This window comes from Chrysemys picta, chromosome 19 (genome assembly GCF_011386835.1).
Source record: "Chrysemys picta bellii isolate R12L10 chromosome 19, ASM1138683v2, whole genome shotgun sequence".
Classification (NCBI taxonomy): Eukaryota; Metazoa; Chordata; order Testudines; family Emydidae; genus Chrysemys; species Chrysemys picta.
Genome location: NC_088809.1, coordinates 7,647,836 through 7,665,601, shown reverse-complemented (window position 1 = coordinate 7,665,601; position 17,766 = coordinate 7,647,836). Strand labels below are relative to the sequence as shown.

At 44.5% G+C, this 17,766-nt stretch overlaps 1 protein-coding gene across 8 annotated transcripts in view; it reads left to right on the top strand.

Moving 5' to 3' along the window:
- ACACA (acetyl-CoA carboxylase alpha) overlaps window positions 1-17,766 on the top strand; it is a 199,249-nt gene that overhangs the window by 38,136 nt on the left and 143,347 nt on the right. For all 8 annotated transcript variants that reach the window (XM_065572846.1, XM_065572849.1, XM_065572852.1 and 5 more), the window contains 15 exons: window positions 677-815; window positions 1,776-1,885; window positions 2,343-2,424; window positions 4,096-4,194; window positions 4,786-4,892; window positions 5,578-5,688; window positions 6,938-7,147; window positions 7,845-8,015; window positions 9,860-10,021; window positions 10,667-10,830; window positions 12,344-12,494; window positions 13,085-13,188; window positions 14,093-14,174; window positions 14,654-14,799; window positions 16,294-16,444. In XM_065572846.1, coding sequence (XP_065428918.1) covers window positions 677-815; window positions 1,776-1,885; window positions 2,343-2,424; window positions 4,096-4,194; window positions 4,786-4,892; window positions 5,578-5,688; window positions 6,938-7,147; window positions 7,845-8,015; window positions 9,860-10,021; window positions 10,667-10,830; window positions 12,344-12,494; window positions 13,085-13,188; window positions 14,093-14,174; window positions 14,654-14,799; window positions 16,294-16,444 — 1,989 coding nt within the window. The remainder of the gene's footprint in view (window positions 1-676; window positions 816-1,775; window positions 1,886-2,342; window positions 2,425-4,095; window positions 4,195-4,785; window positions 4,893-5,577; window positions 5,689-6,937; window positions 7,148-7,844; window positions 8,016-9,859; window positions 10,022-10,666; window positions 10,831-12,343; window positions 12,495-13,084; window positions 13,189-14,092; window positions 14,175-14,653; window positions 14,800-16,293; window positions 16,445-17,766) is intronic.

The following is a 17,766-nucleotide window of genomic DNA, read 5'->3' as shown; positions in this document are numbered from 1 at the left end:
GTTTCCATGCCCTCCTTAGTCAAGCTATTTGTGTAACACAGGACTCGCAGGCTAGTAAATGCCAAATATTGAGAGTTCTGGAACTGAAAGCTGCATTTCTGCCTGTAACAACGATTCTTTTGCTTTTATTGCCATGTTAGCTAAATATCCTGTCACTTCAGCCTCGTGTGACAATAAGCACGAGAGTTGATGTCGAATATGACTCTCGGATGTTAGAGATGGCTATTGAATGATCCAGGGCATCTCCGCTGTCAGAGCGGGATTATATTTGTGTAGTGCTTTCTCCACTCTAGTTTTAACAGTCTAATGAGAGAGGCTCCTTCCCCATCCCATTCCCTGGGGTTGACAAGAACTCATTTCAAAGGTAGTAGCAGCTGGTGCTGCAGGCTGCTTCTTGGTCCTGCTCCAATGTCCCATCCTGTTCTTCAAGCAAAGGGAATCATTTCACATTACATTAAAATCATAATGGTCAAGCAAGAGCTGGTTTCTGAATTGATTGCTGTGGAAGGGAATGCGCTTGTTGAACTGAGAGAGGTCTGTGTTGAGGAAAGGGCTTGACCAACAGGTCGAATGAAATGCACTCAGGAAAAACAAATATTTGAATGGCCTCTCTTCCTTGCTGCCTAGTTCTTATTGCCCCCTGGTTACCTCTCCACTCTGTTTCGAACCCATCTAGGTCCTTATTGCCAATAATGGGATTGCGGCAGTGAAATGTATGAGATCCATCCGACGCTGGTCCTATGAGATGTTTCGAAATGAGCGTGCAATCCGGTTTGTCGTCATGGTGACTCCTGAAGATCTGAAAGCGAATGCAGGTGAGTTGTAATGACCTGTTAGGGGAAATTGCCCCTCCTCCATTCAAAACTTTATGCATGGGCAATATGCATGATGCTGTGCGTGAGCACAGAGCGCATATTTTTGCTCACCCATCCAGGAACAAGTTAACTCAGGAGGAGATTAAATGCTTTTATCTGAAACTATAAAGAATGCAAAGCCCCAGTCAGGTGATCTTTTGAGTTAGCTCTCAAGTCATGGATTTAAAGCCATTTCAGATTTGATGGGAATATTTCCCCTCTCATACCCTGGTTTCTGTTTGCTTTTTCACTCCTAGATTTGACACAAGTGTATAAACACTTAAACAAGTGCTTGTTTTCTGTCTTAAACCAGGAGGCCTTTTGAGATCACTTGCATTTGCCTTCAATACAAAGAGCTAAGCTGAGTGCATTGTAGAGTCTCAAAGTTACACCTGAAGTGTTAATTTTCTCACTGCCTTAAAAATGCAGCAAGCTGTAAATAAGGAGTGTGTTTGAGGGTCTCCTTTTGGAGGGAGAATGGTCTGGCTGTTGAAACAGGGGATTAGGGCAGTGTGATCTAATAATGAAAGCTGGGAGCTAGGGTTCCTGAATGCAATTCCTGGCTCTGCCAATGACTTGCTGTGTGACCTCAGCCAAAACACTTAGCCTCAGCACTTCCCTTTAAATTGGTGTGTGGGTGTGTGTGTGTGTGTGTGTGTGTGTGTGTAATACTGAACTACTTCACAGGGATGCTTGGAGGCTTAAATTATTGATAAATTGATTATCATCATCTGTGAAATGCTTGGAAGATAAAATCGCTCTGTAAAATGTGTGTGTTTGTGTATTTGTGCTGCTTATTATTACAACAAATCCCGAGTGCTTCTTGGGTCGATGGAAGTAAGAACTGCAAACTGTTTAGGGTTTAAGGCTGAACGTTGCCGGTTGGATGTGTCCTAAATGTGACTCCCTTTGTGTCCGCAGAGTACATTAAAATGGCAGATCACTATGTCCCAGTGCCAGGAGGAACAAACAACAATAACTATGCAAATGTGGAACTCATTCTCGATATTGCTAAACGAATTCCAGTGCAGGTGAGAAGGAGCAAAGATCAAATTTAGAATTAAAAGGCAAAATCAAGCAGTCTTTCCTGTCCGTGAATAACGAGTCACATCTGAGGAAAGTAAGGTCCGAGAAATGGTCTGGGGAAAACGAGCAGGTTGTTTGGAACAATGAAGGTGCTGAGCAGTGAAATGGGGCTGATTTTCCAGATGTAAATACTTGAGCAGGTATTTAGCACAACTCTGCCCTTAAATCCTCTTCCAAAGTTCCTTGTCATGTCATTCTCTGGGGACTTGTCTTTGAGATGCAGTGCACTGTCTGAATTATGCCTGGTATCCTGTCTGGTGTGTGAATGATGTGGGATTGAAACTTGTTCAGTGAGAAAAGGAAAGGCTCAGAGCATCCACTTGATTGACTGACTGATTGATTGATTGTTTGCTGACTGCTTTTGCAACTGTAAGGAATGAATTGCCTTGTATTCCTCTCCAGGCAGTGTGGGCTGGCTGGGGGCATGCCTCCGAGAACCCCAAACTACCAGAACTTCTCCACAAAAATGGAATTGCCTTCATGGGTAAGGACATTTCTTTTTGACCTGCAGTTTCTTACAGCCCAGTACTGTCTACTCAGTTATAAACGTGGTCTTGGAGAGATGGAAAATCCAGGACCTAAAATGAAGAGCAACAATCCAAAGCTTCCCCATGCAAGACTGACAGAGTACACCTTGGGGGATGGAACACACTGCCTAATGATGTAGTCTAGACCTATTCATTGGATTAGAGAAGATTTTGGTCAGTACAAGGATTAAGATTGGGAGACGCAAGTGCTATACAACCTCATCACTTCATTTATTGCCAGGCAGATCCATAGAACTTGCCATCTACAAAGGACCTTCTGTGGCTCCTATCAGCCTGTGACTGGTTTTTACTAGGGAAAGGCCTGAGCTGATTAAGTTGGCTCTGGAATTTGCCAAAGTGTAGGGGTGCTTGGTTTCAGTTCACGCCCACCTCTAATGCTGGTTCTTCAAATTTATCGTTTTCTCTTTATTCCAGACAACTGCTGGGAGAAAATAAATCTTTCATGTGTCTTGAACTGAACTTCTTAAAAACTGTCAGGTTCTCTGGTTCAGGGATAGGCGGGTTTTCCAACACCGCTCCATTCTGCAGATGATGTGTCAGGTGCAGGTTGAGATAGGAGGTTAGAAAACATTGCTGTTAAAGTAGGAAAAAAAAGGAAAAAAAAATCTCTGTTAATTTAAAGACTGAGTTTGTAATAAGGGTTTGTTGAAGAAGTGGAGTTGAGACCAGAGTGTAGGTGGGTTTTGCATTCTAGTCAACATTACAGATAACTCAGTGCCTGACTGTTTGGTGCAATGTAGTGCATATCCTAGAAGTCACATTATGTGACGGACTATATGATATTTATTTTAGGATTTGAAAATTGGGTAAAACTTTTGATCCAAGTATCCAGACTAAAAGTCCTGATCTGAACACGTTCATCCCAGCCCTCTACTTTAGGGATGTTTATACCCAGTTCTGAACTTTGGGACTGGTCTTTTCTCTCTAATAATCTGAAACAAAACCAACTTTTTGAACTTCAGGGAAGTCTGAATGTGAAGTTTGACAATAAGGCCACTTCTAACTTAACTCTTATCAGTCACATGGTGCAATCCCATGCAAACACAACTCCTAGTAAAGTCAGTACAAGTTCTGCCTGTGTAAGGTGTGCAGAACTGAGCTTTAAATGGGAAACTGAATTACCATGCTAGAAAAGAGTCTTGAGGTATGCACCTCATATCAGTTACGCTAATGGGAATTGACTGATCAAGTAGATGCCAGACCCTGCTGGAGGAGAGTATGTGTGAGGGTAGTGGTTCTTGGAAGTTGTTCTCCTTCAATAGCATGTTTGTATATGCCCATACATCTGCTGCCGTGAAGTGCCATCAGGTTTCATTACTGTAGTGTTTAACTTTTCCTTCTCAGAGAACCTGCCATACAGTACATTTGAATGTTTGTTTTTTTTAATCCTTGGAGGATGTAAATTGACAGCTCCACTGGCTTCAACAGAGCAGTGCTGATTTACACCACACCATGATCTGGCCCATAGTATCCATTCCAAGAGACCGTCATTAGCAGAGTATTTATTTACCCATCATAACATAACCTAGACTATGCCCTGTTGGATCTTCCTTGGTGCCTGATTTCTCTGAGTAATCTCCCTCGTGGGTCTTCTTTGTTTATTGCAGGGCCCCCAAGCCAGGCTATGTGGGCTTTAGGAGATAAAATTGCATCCTCGATAGTGGCCCAAACCGCAGGCATCCCAACTCTCCCGTGGAGCGGCAGTGGTAAGAAATTGACCCTTGTTTGTACCATAAAGACATTGAAAAATCTCCTATGAAAATGGCCCACGTGCTATGTGTGCTTCTATGGGCATAACAATTCCTGTGCGACCCAAGGTGTAGACTGTGACTGCAGAATATACCTTAGATACGTTTGGCCAAATATCCATGTTTTAAAAAGCTGAACTTTCGTTCATTTTAATTGTAACTCTGTCAGTCCCTCATGCTCCTGCTACCTGTACTTAGCATACATGGCCTACTCATGGGGCATGTAACCAGGGTGAAGCTGCCTTTTCGATTTCAAAGAGCTCATAAAGTCTGGGCTGTTTCTCCCTCCAGTTTAGGCTTGAGATGCTGGTGCTGACACTGCTTTTGTTATACCTGTTCTGTGGAGAAAGGACTTCACTTTCTAGGGCTGTCAGTCTGGCAACTGGTTCCCCACATCCCAAAGCTCCTCTTTCCTTTGTCTCCTATTTTTTGTTTCTATTGCTGCACCTAGAACCAAAATGCCCTCTTGAGACTAATAGGGGAATGACAAGGTGATGCGTGCGAAAGGTGCAGTGTTCCATTACCCCGGGGATGTTGTTTGTATTTTAGGCCTCCGAGTGGACTGGCAGGAGAATGACCCTCAGAAGCGCATCTTAAATGTGCCCCAGGAGCTGTATGAAAAAGGCTACGTGAAAGATGTGGATGACGGGTTGCTGGTAGGTGGATACTACTTGGGTGTCTTTGGCTTGGCCCACTTCAGAAAGAACTGCGTAAGCCAGTGATGGGTACACACCTCAAGAGTCTGGGGGTTTGATTCCCTATAGGAATTTAAAACTTAGCCAAACTTCTCAGTTCAGCAAAACTGGGGCTTGAAAATCCTCTGAACAAGTTTCTGTCATGCAAGATATCTGGTATCCTACCTCCTGGGTAGGACCAGAAGCAAAAGTGCACAGGTGCATGAAAATTAGGAGCAAGGAAGGGCAGATGGGTACAAAACTGTACTTCAGCGAGGTCTCCATTTCATTTCTGGATCAATGTTCAGAGAATGTCTGCCTTTCTTTTTAATTAAACTGGTTTGCTCACTCCTCCTTTAAACCCTTCTTTATTTCCTTCTATGGAAACTTTGTAGAACTAGAAGAGGTCTGAGTGCCGCAGTCTCTCTTCTTCTGTGACTGTGTGGTAGACAACAGTTTGATCTCCTGAGGACTAGAGTGCTTTAGTTTAACTGAAGTTATTGGGGTTATCATAAGTGCCTGTGATATGCAGGAGGTCCGATTAACTAATCCAGTGAGCCCTTCTGACCCTAAACTTTGAAACTATGAAAAAGAATGAAATCCCTAACTTGTTTCATAGGCTGCTCAACAGCCTTTGTACTTAATCTTTCCATCTTTCCATCTTCAGGCAGCTGAAAAAGTTGGCTACCCAGTCATGATCAAGGCCTCTGAAGGAGGAGGAGGAAAAGGCATCAGGAAAGTTAACAATGCAGATGACTTCCCCAACCTCTTTAGACAGGTAACTCTCTTCCCATTCATTTGTGCTGTCTTGTTTCTAGTGTGGAGGTCACCGTAGATGTTCTGCACAGTTCAACAAGAGCTTATCAGGGAATGTTAAGGGATATAAAAGCACTGTATTATCCATCAACACCTGTCTTGCTGCTCTGAACTGTTGGGGTCTTGACAAACTTTGCTTTATCGCCATGATTATGCCCATATATCTGTGAAGACTATAGTAACTCCAATACACCAGTTAACCAAATATCATGGGTGGTGCTGAGAATGATTGCTGTGGTTTCTGGTAATAGAGGGAATTCCAAATGTAATTAACAGATGCTGAGGAATGTGTCCCTGTTTCAGATAATGGGGACTTGTGGATAAGTGAGGTTTAGATAATGGAGGTTGCACTGTAATTATACCACTGGAGCACAGGATATTTCCAGCAATGAATAGTCCAGGGCAAATCCTAGTCATTTTCTTTCCCCAGAAAATGCCCTAGGCTTCTACAGAAACCTCATGTCTCAATTTATGTGGAGTGTTTTTTTTAATTGCACTCAGTGCTCTGGGGTTAGTATGTGCTGCATTAGCCATTCTAGATTGGTGTCTCAGTTCAAATGCTTCACTGCTGTGTTCCCTTGTAGTTTCCATGCTGTACCCGATGGCAGCGGTGTTCTTTCACCTATCACCATGCCATTGGCAGGACAGCACTTCCATCAGGATCCAATAGACCATGGGCATACCAGCATATACCTGCTGTGTTAGGCAACATTGAGATGCTTAAATGTTCTGTTTAACTTGAAAATCGCTGTGTGTGACTCTTCATTCAGAACGCTCCTATAAGAATTGATGAGACTGTTGATTCTGCACCTTTAATATTATTTCCTGCGGCTAGAGCTTAAAAGGGCGGCATGGTGGTCTGGTCGCAATAGTACAAGATTGGGAATCAGATTTCTGGGATCTAGTGGTATTCCCAGCTGTGCCACTGACTTTCTTTGTGACCTTGGGCAAGTTACTTACTTCATCTGTGCTTCCATTTCTCCGTCTGTAGGGTTCGTTCATTAATGTTTGTAATGTGCTTTGAGTTTCTCAGATGGAAATAGAAATGCAGAGCATTCAAATTTCTAACATTTGATCATACAGGTTAGACTCTGTGCCAGTACTCTACAGTATTAACAACCTCTTATAGAAAGGCAGTTGAAGAAGGATCCTGACTTTTTGTATCAGAATAGGAGGGAGAGTTTGTTTACATTATGTTGTCTCTGTTGTAGGTTCAAGCTGAAGTGCCAGGCTCACCGATCTTTGTGATGAGACTAGCCAAGCAGTCTCGCCACCTGGAGGTGCAGATCCTTGCGGATCAGTACGGCAATGCCATCTCCCTTTTTGGCCGTGACTGCTCAGTGCAGCGCAGGCACCAGAAGATCATCGAAGAGGCTCCTGCAACTATTGCTACCTCAGTGGTGTTTGAACATATGGAACAGGTGTGTGTGTGTGGTTCTGTGAATTCCACTTTCCCTGCCTTTTGTGAAGAAAAGTGATCCTCTGCCTGCAGAAGGAGCCAGTTCTCTGACATTCCAAAAAAACAAGAATGGTGACAGTCTCTTCAAATAGCAACACAGGGTCCAGTGTTGCAATCTTAGTATGTACAGATTAGCACTCATGTTTCCAGAACTGTTTATGTGTGCTGTCAAACAACTGCAGAGTTCCATCCCAGAAGTGGCTGCATTTCAATAGTGGAGAAATGATCCCTGAGTATACAGCATGTGAATGTGTCTGAAAAACTTGTCAAATTCTTTGAGATCTCTGAATGCTTGGCTCTGTAGTTGTGTGGTTGTGGGTTTGTTATATATGGGGTGTGTATACTTCCCCACCCCAGCCCGTGGTGCGCCAAGCATAATCCATTTTTCAGAAAGAGGCCCATGTGACTTAAAACATTTTTGTGACATATGATGTTTAGTTCCCCTAAGTGGTCAGTGATGTTTTGAATTTGTATTGACACATTCACAGAAAGGAATAGCGGGTTGACAGATTCCAACTGTATAAATTCTACAGGGATAGCAAATGGCCATTCTAGAATTCCAGTAACAAAGTGTGATGTGGATGGGGTGGGTGGAGTGAAAGTGATGGTTGACCATGATATATATATGGGCTAAACATTTTCTCTATCTCATCTCCTAGTGTGCAGTGAAGCTCGCCAAGATGGTGGGGTATGTGAGTGCCGGGACAGTGGAATACCTCTACAGCCAGGATGGCAGCTTCTACTTCCTGGAGCTGAATCCCCGGCTGCAGGTGGAGCACCCCTGCACAGAGATGGTGGCTGACGTCAACCTGCCTGCAGCACAGTTACAGGTGAGTCAACACAGGCTTCATACCTGTGGAGGCATTTAAAGGTATTCAAAGCATGGGCTGTTGGAGAGGTCTGAGCACAAATAACCGGTTCCACTGGAATTTGAGGGGGGGGGCTCCTGTCTGGGTCACAAACAGTGTTCAGCTCCACAGTGTTCTTACAGATGAATCACGTACAAGTTAGTTGATCAAGTCACTGATATGACAGGGAAAGCAGGAGGCTTGGCTTATTAACAAGAGAACTATTAAATGCAACACTTATAAGAAAATTTGTCTTTAATAATTTGAACCCAGTAGTGCCCCCTCAAATTACTGTTTATGTCCAATTAAGAAATATTTAAATTGTTGGCAACATTATCCGGTAACACCATCGTTGATATTTAATATCCCCCAAAGTGGAATCGTTACATTCCTCATCCAAATACTCAACAAGCTTCTATACAATAAACCAACTGGTTCACGTGCACAGCATGTGAGAACACAGAGCTTCTTGGTACCTATTCCCTGGCTTCCCAGAAATAGGAGCCGTTGCAAGGCCTTTCTCCAGACTGCCCAGTGAATCTGGTAATTCCTGGCATCCTTAGTGTGTTTTTTTTAAAGGCAGGAAGATGTATTCCTGCAGCTCCTGGTAAAAATTCCTGACTTATAAGGGAGGTTTTTTTGTTTCACATGCCGGAATGCCCAGAGATGCGCAGGTGTGGAAGATCACCTAGAAAAACAGTTGTACATCATTGGCTTTCAAAGTCAAGCATCCTTTTACCCAAAAGGAGCAACTCAGGATGCTGAAACTTACGCCGATCAGGCCAGCCTCTCCGTCTTCATACATTTGTAGTAATTGTTCCGCATGCAGCCATGCTCAAATTTAGTGACACAGTTAGAGCCATGATGGTAACGTGCCAGAATCCATAGTTGCATATACATTTTAATAAATGCTCCTTGCTGTTTTTCTTACCTATCTCTTCCCTGGTAGATAAACAGTAATTGTTTGTTTGACTCCACTGGCAGGAAGACACCACAGTTAATTAACTTTGTCCTCAGTCTGCAGTTACTGGAAGTGAGCAGCCACAAGCCCTGTGTTTTGCGATTCTGCCAGACAGATTTAGCCCTCTGGCTTCAGTTGGAGCATGTTGGATTTACACGAAGAGCATGTTCTCTGTCTTGACTGTAGTACAGATTCCGATGAAATGTGTATAGTTCAGATAGGGTAGCCTTATGTATAGGCCAGTGACCAGGTTACAGGACAGGGAGTCAGGTCATCTGAATTCCATTCGCAGCTGTTTCATTGACTCACCGTGTCAACTTGGGCAAATTACTTCCTTTCTGAATCTGTTTCCCCTTCTCTAAAACAAAGATGCCATGAAGCACTTTGAGACAGACAGGTGAAGAGGTGCAAAACATTATTATTGGGTCAGGTATCAGAGGGGTAGCCGTGTTAGTCTGAATCTGTAAAAAGCAACAGAGGGTCCTGTGGCACTAACAGAAGTATTGGGAGCATAAGCTTTCGTGGGTAAGAACCTCACTTCCTCAGATGCAAGTAATGGAAATCTCCAGAGGCAGGTATAAATCAGTATGGAGATAATGAGGTTAGTTCAATCAGGGAGGGTGAGGTGCTCTGCTAGCAGTTGAGGTGTGAACACCAAGGGAGGAGAAACTGCTATTATTGGGTGCATCATGAGGTAAAGAATTGTGACATCACGCCTGGAAAGAAAGGCCAGAATCACAGTAGTATATACAACCAGTGTCCAGCCACCACTGAAGATGGGTGTAATGAACCTGTGAAGGTTAAGGGAAGTGGAACTTACGTGAGAAGTAAAACTTAGCTAACTATGTTTTATATTCTCCTATAGATTGCCATGGGGATTCCCCTCCATAGGATCAAAGATATCCGAGTAATGTATGGCGTGTCTCCTTGGGGAGATGTACCCATTGACTTTGAGAACTCAGCCCACGTCCCCTGTCCACGGGGCCATGTGATCGCTGCTCGTATCACCAGTGAAAATCCAGATGAGGTAAAAGCTCCACTTAGCGTTTCAGTTATTTCTATAGTATTGGTATGTTATTCTAACGAACCATGGTCCTGCATACACAGTCATCAGCAAGGATCAAACCCAGAACTTTCTATACCAAATTCAAGTGAGCTGAGAGAGGAATCCTTTTTTTGGTTGAAGTTAGCCATAGAGAGAGTATTGTATAGTATGATGAAACCTTCCCCATCCCCCAATCAGTATCTTGAACTCTGTCGCTCCTGAACTGTTTGCTCTCTCACACAAAGTATGTCCGTGTGCACTGTAGCTGGTTAACATTTAAGAGGTTAATGACCACAAAGACCTTGGATAGGACCTTGGTTTCCTGTCATTTCTCAAGGATGGCATCTTTTGCATCGCAGCACTCCTTAGACCCATGCTAGTGCATTGGTATTGAATCTTTTACATCACTTCCTACAGCACTTGGGTTTATCTTGGAGGTCTCCTACCCAATGTGGATGCAGCCTGACCTTACCTAGCATGTGATATCCCAGTACTGGGAGGCACTGCTAATCTCTATAGCCTAAACAACTCCTAGTTGTGTGTGTTATTTTTTGACGAGTGCATACTACTCCTGGAACATTTACTTTTCCTTTGGGGTGCGTAACCATTTAATATATTTCCTTGTAGGGTTTTAAGCCCAGCTCTGGAACAGTCCAGGAACTGAATTTCCGCAGCAATAAGAACGTCTGGGGCTATTTCAGTGTCGCTGCAGCAGGGGGGCTTCACGAATTTGCTGACTCTCAGTTTGGTCACTGCTTCTCTTGGGGAGAGAACCGTGAAGAGGCCATCTCGTAAGTAGCCAGGAAAGTGGTTAGAATATGGAACTAGCTCACTGTGAAAACCCTCCTTGGTGCTCTATAGAGGGCCTGGTCCTACAAGTGTCTCGTGTGGAACCCCCATAAACTCCATGTGTGACTTTGGTTTTGTATGCAAACCTAGCCTCTTGGAAGGGATCTGTAATCCCTTGTGACGGTGGTAATTTAGTTGCCAATGAACAAGGAGTTAAATCTAACCCAGCTTCCTCTATAAGAGTGGCTGCTTAGGAGATAGTGGGAAGAGAATGCCTTGGGGAAGGGGAGGGCTGCACACCCAGGGTCATAGGATTAGGTTTGAATCCCAAGCATGGTAGCTTTTCTGTTTACACCTTGTTGTTTGTCACCTTTTCAATTTCCTGTTGTAAGCGGTGTTCTGTTAAGAAGCTCTTGTTTTATCCTCTAAGCTTAAGACCCCCAGAGTTGATGAGTAGCACATACAGCGTTGGTGCGCAAATTGAACCTCCTACTTAAGTTCTGCAAGACCTATTTAATATAAATATATATGAAAAAGTTTACCAATTTTTTAATATTTTATAAATATTCATAGAGGGGGGACATTTTCCTGACATTTAGCTGAATGAAAGTGTGGAGAACATGTACCATACAGGCTGGCTCTCTCTAAAGGGTTAAACGGAACATTACTAAACATCTGCCCAATAGTATCCTATACCTGTTGAATATATTTAATTTCCAGTAGAGCTGTCATATTATGAGCTTTTCATGCAAAAATGTTTTTCTGTGGGTTATGGTAAGCGTGAAAGGGAGTAGAACTCACCCTTCTATTCGGTTTAAGTTGGGTCTCATAACCTAAAGATCCTTTGAGACCTGGAAGTTTGTCTCTCTCACAACCAACCAGATTGAAAAGTAAAAATGTATAGAGCATAATGTCACTTTCATTATCAGCATTGACTATTGCCAATAATAATCAGTGGGATAATGCCAGGTTTGTATGGGACAATGGTAAATTTGGTACTAATGTGGATGAAGTACCTTTTTAATCAGGTACAGTTGAGAGGTGTGGATGTGAAGAATACAGTTTTAGCAAATGTCCAGTAGGAAGAGTAGAGTTTGAAGTAAAATCTGTAGAGGAAACCTTATGCAGACTCAATGCCACACTCCAATCTGGCTTTTGGTCTTTTCACTCCACTGAAACCACTTTTACCAAGATCTTCAGCAATGACGATCAAGCCAGGACGAAGGATGAGTAGAAAAGAAAAGCGACGAAATCAGAAAGGCCAAAGCACCGAATGAGTTTCTCTGGTACATCCAAAGTGTATGCTGGTGGAAGCTGATGTTGTCTCATTCCCAGGCATGGTGCATGTGTAGCATCTTGCTCCCATGCCCACACACACTTCATCTACTATTGGCATGACTAACTTGTTTTTCCAGGTGACTCAGTGGGGATGTTAATTTGTGGTAACTGTCTAGACTTACCAGGTCACGACAAACTATTAGTGAGACACGGTTTGTGAATTCTTTTTCCTTTCAGAAACATGGTGGTGGCTTTGAAGGAACTGTCCATCCGAGGGGATTTCCGAACCACGGTTGAGTACTTGATTAAACTGCTGGAGACAGAAAGCTTCCAGCAGAACAGCATTGACACTGGCTGGTTGGACAGGCTCATTGCTGAGAAAGTGCAGGTATACCCACTTGCTTCAGGAGATTATAAATTTTGGGGAGTGGGGGTTGATTTATTGGGGAGGAAAAGACATTTCATTACCTTGAAAGCTTGGCACTTACTGGTCAGAGAGTACAGAGATTTACTCAGTTCTTAGTAAGGACTCTGGGGAAAAAATATATTAGGCTTAGTTCTCATTTACCCTGTGCCTTTTTACCCCATTTTGGCAGTATAAAGAGTCCTTAAGCACTTGTAAAGGAGCATTAGTGTAACTGAGAATTAGGCTTGTTGTCTTCACTGGGAATTTTAAACAAATGACAAGAGTGAAAACTTGTGTAGTACTTCAGGATTTGGCCCAGTGAGAATATAACTCAAATTGTTTCCTTTAAACTAGCACAGAGGGGACCTACTTACTGGCCTGCTTTCATGTATGGCTACCATTAGTATTACAACAATTTTAACTTGAAGGGATTTTCTACCTTGGACAGCAAATGCAACTGACCATAATGACACGATTGACACACTCAAATAGGGAGAGGCCAGGATGGAGGGATGATAAAGCAGAAGGAATAGAGCATGTGGAAAGACTGATCCCATACCCTTTCCCTCTAGGCAGAGAGGCCTGACACCATGCTAGGGGTAGTGTGTGGGGCTCTACATGTGGCTGACGTGAGCTTCCGGAACAGCGTCTCCAACTTCCTGCACTCTCTGGAAAGGTAAAATTACTTTTTGCGGCTAGCACTAGTCACAGACTGTTGACCTTGTATAAAGCTCAAATTGTACGTAGCCCAAATGCAACCCAGGCCAGAAATGCCTAAAGCTTGTTATCATCTGATGGCTGTTCTCTGGCCCTGGTGGCTGTTTAGCATTCTCAGGCATGATGGACAGATGTCCAAGTGTGTTCCAAAAAAAATCCACCACTGGTGGCGCTGATTGGCCCAACTGTTGGCAGTCTCAGGAGAGTGGCCAGGGATTGAATGGATAACAGAATTGAGACCCATTCGCAGGACAGCAGGGATAAAGCTTGCACTGCCAAATCTTGTGCTGTCCCTGTTTTGTAGTCCAAGTCTACAGAGCTGTTCATCAAGTGCCTTCTACCAGTGCTCAGAAACCCCCTAACATTCTAGCTTGCTTTAAACTGGATTGGGAGCCCTTGGGAGACCAGTCATAACATTTTAATTTGGACTAAGTCTGACATGACGTGGACACTTCTTTTCCGGATGGGGCTGTCAGTTTGCCAGGCCCATGTTTGGGGCCCCCGGCTCTGGACGAGGGATCCAAGGAGCATAGTAGTGAAAAGCTGCTTGTAATCACATGGGGCTGTTACTGACCACAACAAAGCTGTTCTGTAAATGTGTTCAATGTTTCAGTGCAAATCGTTCACTATCAGTAAAGCAGGTGGGTTGGGTGGGGGATAGAACAGGTCTCTGTGGAATGGGAATGAACGTAGGTTGGGTTTGAGAGTAATGTCTCTCCTAAGGAGGGATGGTTTAAGGTTTAGATGTCCAATCTCCATGCCAGTGCTGTCTCCAAATGCTTGTGTGCTGTGTTTAACCCCCTGACCCCAGTGGCCATTTAGAGAATCTGAAGGGTAAAAGCTTGCCCGTGTCCATCTTTCAGAGGTCAGGTCCTGCCTGCTCATACACTGCTGAATACCGTGGATGTTGAACTCATCTATGATGGAAAGAAGTACGTGCTAAAGGTACAGTGCAATGCGGAGACTCTTCTCCACTGTGGGTTGGAGGGATCTCGTGTAGCTTGGCACTGTCTTGGCTTTGCAATGACTGTTATGAACAGAAAGGCTCAAGTTAAAATAAAATCTGGGTGGTGGGCAAAGGAGACAAGGAGAGCTGGAAGGGGATTTTCTCTGCTTCTGTGGGTTTGTGTAGAAGTTTCCAATCTCCCATGCAGTGTCCCCACCCTGAGACCCTCCCTTCCATTACATTTCCCTTACAGTGAGATCCCTGCAAGACCCCTGTTTTTACATTAATTTTTCAGTACCCAGCAACACCCTGCTGGTGGTCAAGTGACCCAGATTTCCCTTAGACATCTTCATGTATTACTGATTGTAACAGTCATTTCAGAAGCCAAGGGACCTGCCTGGTGCTCCAGCCTGTATAATGTCAATGTTACCATGTTTCCTTTACATGCTGCTCCATGTTCTTGCTCACGGACCCATAGGTGACCCGTCAGTCTCCCAATTCCTATGTGGTCGTCATGAACAACTCTTACGTGGAGGTTGAGGTACACCGATTGAGTGACGGAGGGCTGCTCTTATCCTATGATGGCAGCAGCTACACAACCTACATGAAAGAAGAAGTGGACAGGTATCAATCTCCGCTATAGGGATTGTTTATGGTCACTTACTATTTACATACATGCCAAGATGGGTTAATAGAATTTCACGCTTTGAGGCCTCAGCTGCTTAGCACAGGGTCAGGAAGGAATCCCCTCAACTACTATACAATACTGAAGAACTCGGTAGGTGCATTATTAGGGACAGGAGTAGGGGAAGACATTTACTTTCATCTGAAGCATTTGGGATTGCCTGCAGCTGGAAGCAGGATTTGGAGTGTGATTCTCTTTCTTCTCCAGCCTCTCTGCAGTCTCCACTTTCCAGGTAGGAGGTGGGTGAACTCCCAGATTGCCCATCTGGTTTGCTAGCAGTGGGTCGCTGAGCTGAATGGGAGCCTACATTCCAGTTTCCTACAGGCTCTTGGTAGATAGAGTGGATAGATGTGGTCTCTGCAAGAAGGTGGGAGTTTAGTGTTCCCCACACACCACCTAACATGGTAGTTTGGAGACCTCAGCCTTTAAGGAAGGAGGTTTCTTCCCTGCTTGTGGTGACTTCTGGGGGGGAGTGGTGGGGGTAAAACAAAGAGAGGCTAGCACATGCTGGCCAAATTCCAACTCGGGTGCTTCTGTTCTTCTTGCCCAGTTATGCCCTTTCAGTTTCTATTGGAAAAGTTCGTTTTCACTTTCTTATTAAAAATCTGCCACTGGTACAGAACAGCTGTCATATTCCACTCCATAGGCTGGGCGAGTGACCTTTTTATCTATGCACAGACTCAGATTCGTTGGTTTATGGCTGCATAGACCCTTGCATGGTATCCTGCAGTTGCACTGAGTGGAGGGTTTAACACAACGAGAGAAGTTGGTGGCATTGCCTGGGAATAGGGTCTAGCCAGCATAGGTGGCGGATGTGCTGATTCAGTGCATTTCTTCAGCTCTCCAATCCCCTGGAGTTTATACCACATAACCCCCTTGGGGTGCGTGGGGCCTCCTTCTCTGTGCAGACTCTAATGAATCTGGCTAGTAGTCTGTGAAAGACTTGGGTTGGAAGATGCTATAAAAATCTAAACACAATGCCTTTTGAAACACTTTGTTTCACCACAAGGGTGTGGCCTGCTCTTCTCAGCTGCACTCTGAGCACTGGAGGAGTTTGGATGTGGGAGGTTTGGTGAGCGTTTGCCATTTGACAGCTTTGTGTTAACACAGCCAATCTCCAGTATTGTCGATCTTGGTTTATATAGAATTTACCATACTGGATCATATTGGGAGTTCATTGGTTCCAGCATCCAGGCTCCCACAGTGACCAATTACCCACTGATTCAGAAGAAGCAATGCTGTACGTATGCTAGGGGTAGATGGTAATTCCTTCCTGACCCCCGCAGTCCTGATTACTCAGATGTTCATCTCCGGAACCAAGCCACTAAACTGCAGATAATTGCTACTTGTATATTATGATCTAGGGCTGGGGGGTTTGGCTTTCTCCCTCCTATACTCTCTGCATGGCATTCCATTGAGGTGTTCTTCCCTAGGTACCGCATCACCATAGGTAACAAGACCTGCGTGTTTGAGAAGGAAAATGATCCGTCTCTCCTTCGCTCACCCTCGGCTGGGAAGCTCATCCAGTATGTGGTGGAGGATGGGGGACATGTGTTCTCGGGCCAGTGCTTTGCTGAAATTGAGGTAAAAGAGCTACATGGGACTGGGCTGGCTGCAGATGCTCAATCCTGGGAGCAGAGCTGAGCAGGAACGTTTTGAAATGCTCAGAAACTTTGGTGAAAAATGGGGTGGTTGGGTGGTGGTGGTTGGAATGTTTTGTGATGTTTTTTCTCAGTTTTCCACCCCCGCCCCTGGTTTTGTGGTCTGTATCCACTCAGAAGGCAGAAACACGAGCTGCTGGGTGGAGAAGAGATGGCTTAGCAGCATAAATGTTGAAACCTGTGCTTTAATGACTGTACCGGTTGGAGGCAAAACCTCCCAGCAATATCCGGTGGTAAAGAAAGGGCATGTAGACTGCGGCGGCCATCTTGCTGTGGGACTGGCCAAAGAGGAATGGACCACAGTGCTGTGAGAGATGGACAATCCATGTCTCATAGCTGCTGTGAAAAAGGTTTGCTGTTCCTCTGGGCTAAGTGGTCGTTGCAGCAGGGCTGGCCCAGGCCTGGTGACAGGTCGAGGCAATGAATTATGTCTGCTCTTACTGACTGGTCATTGGTCATCTTGCTCCGATGAGTTAATGAGGAAGCTGAAACTGAACGTGGCTCCTCCTTTCCCCCGTGGAGGTTACTTAACTCCCAAAGGGGGGGAGGACAAGCAGTTCCCATGGCATAGTGGGCAAAGATGGGGGCTGTGTATGAGGGAGGGGGATCAAACCAGACTTGAGAGAGGAGGGCACATAGTGGATTGTGGGGATTAAGGTGGTTATTAGGAACAGTGTGTAGGAGAAACGTATCAGACTCTAGATCCATGTTATTTATGCAAGCTCTTTTATACGCAAAAAGAAGAACAGGAGTACTTGTGGCACCTTAGAGACTAACAAATTTATTAGAGCATAAGCTTTCGTGGACTACAGCCCATATGCATCCGAAGAAGTGGGCTGTAGTCCACGAAAGCTTATGCTCTAATAAATTTGTTAGTCTCTAAGGTGCCACAAGTACTCCTGTTCTTCTTTTTGCGGATACAGACTAACACGGCTGCTACTCTGAAGCTCTTTTATAGTGTAACATAATCCTGGCTTGGTGAGAACCTACCAGTCGTTGATTGCTGTGCTACTGTCCACAGCAACAGCACAGATAGACCCCAGATCTTTCTGCTCCAAGGACAAGGCTCCTGCACTTGAACTAAAGGGAAATCTCTGTTTGTCACAGGCTCTATGGAGCCTATGACACACTGGCCAATAACTCTGATTCCCTCCCCCGGAAGCCAGTAGTGCACAAACCCACCAGCCAGCATATTAAAATAGCTTCTGCCATCGATTTCTGACCTTTAGGCTATCACCGCCGTGG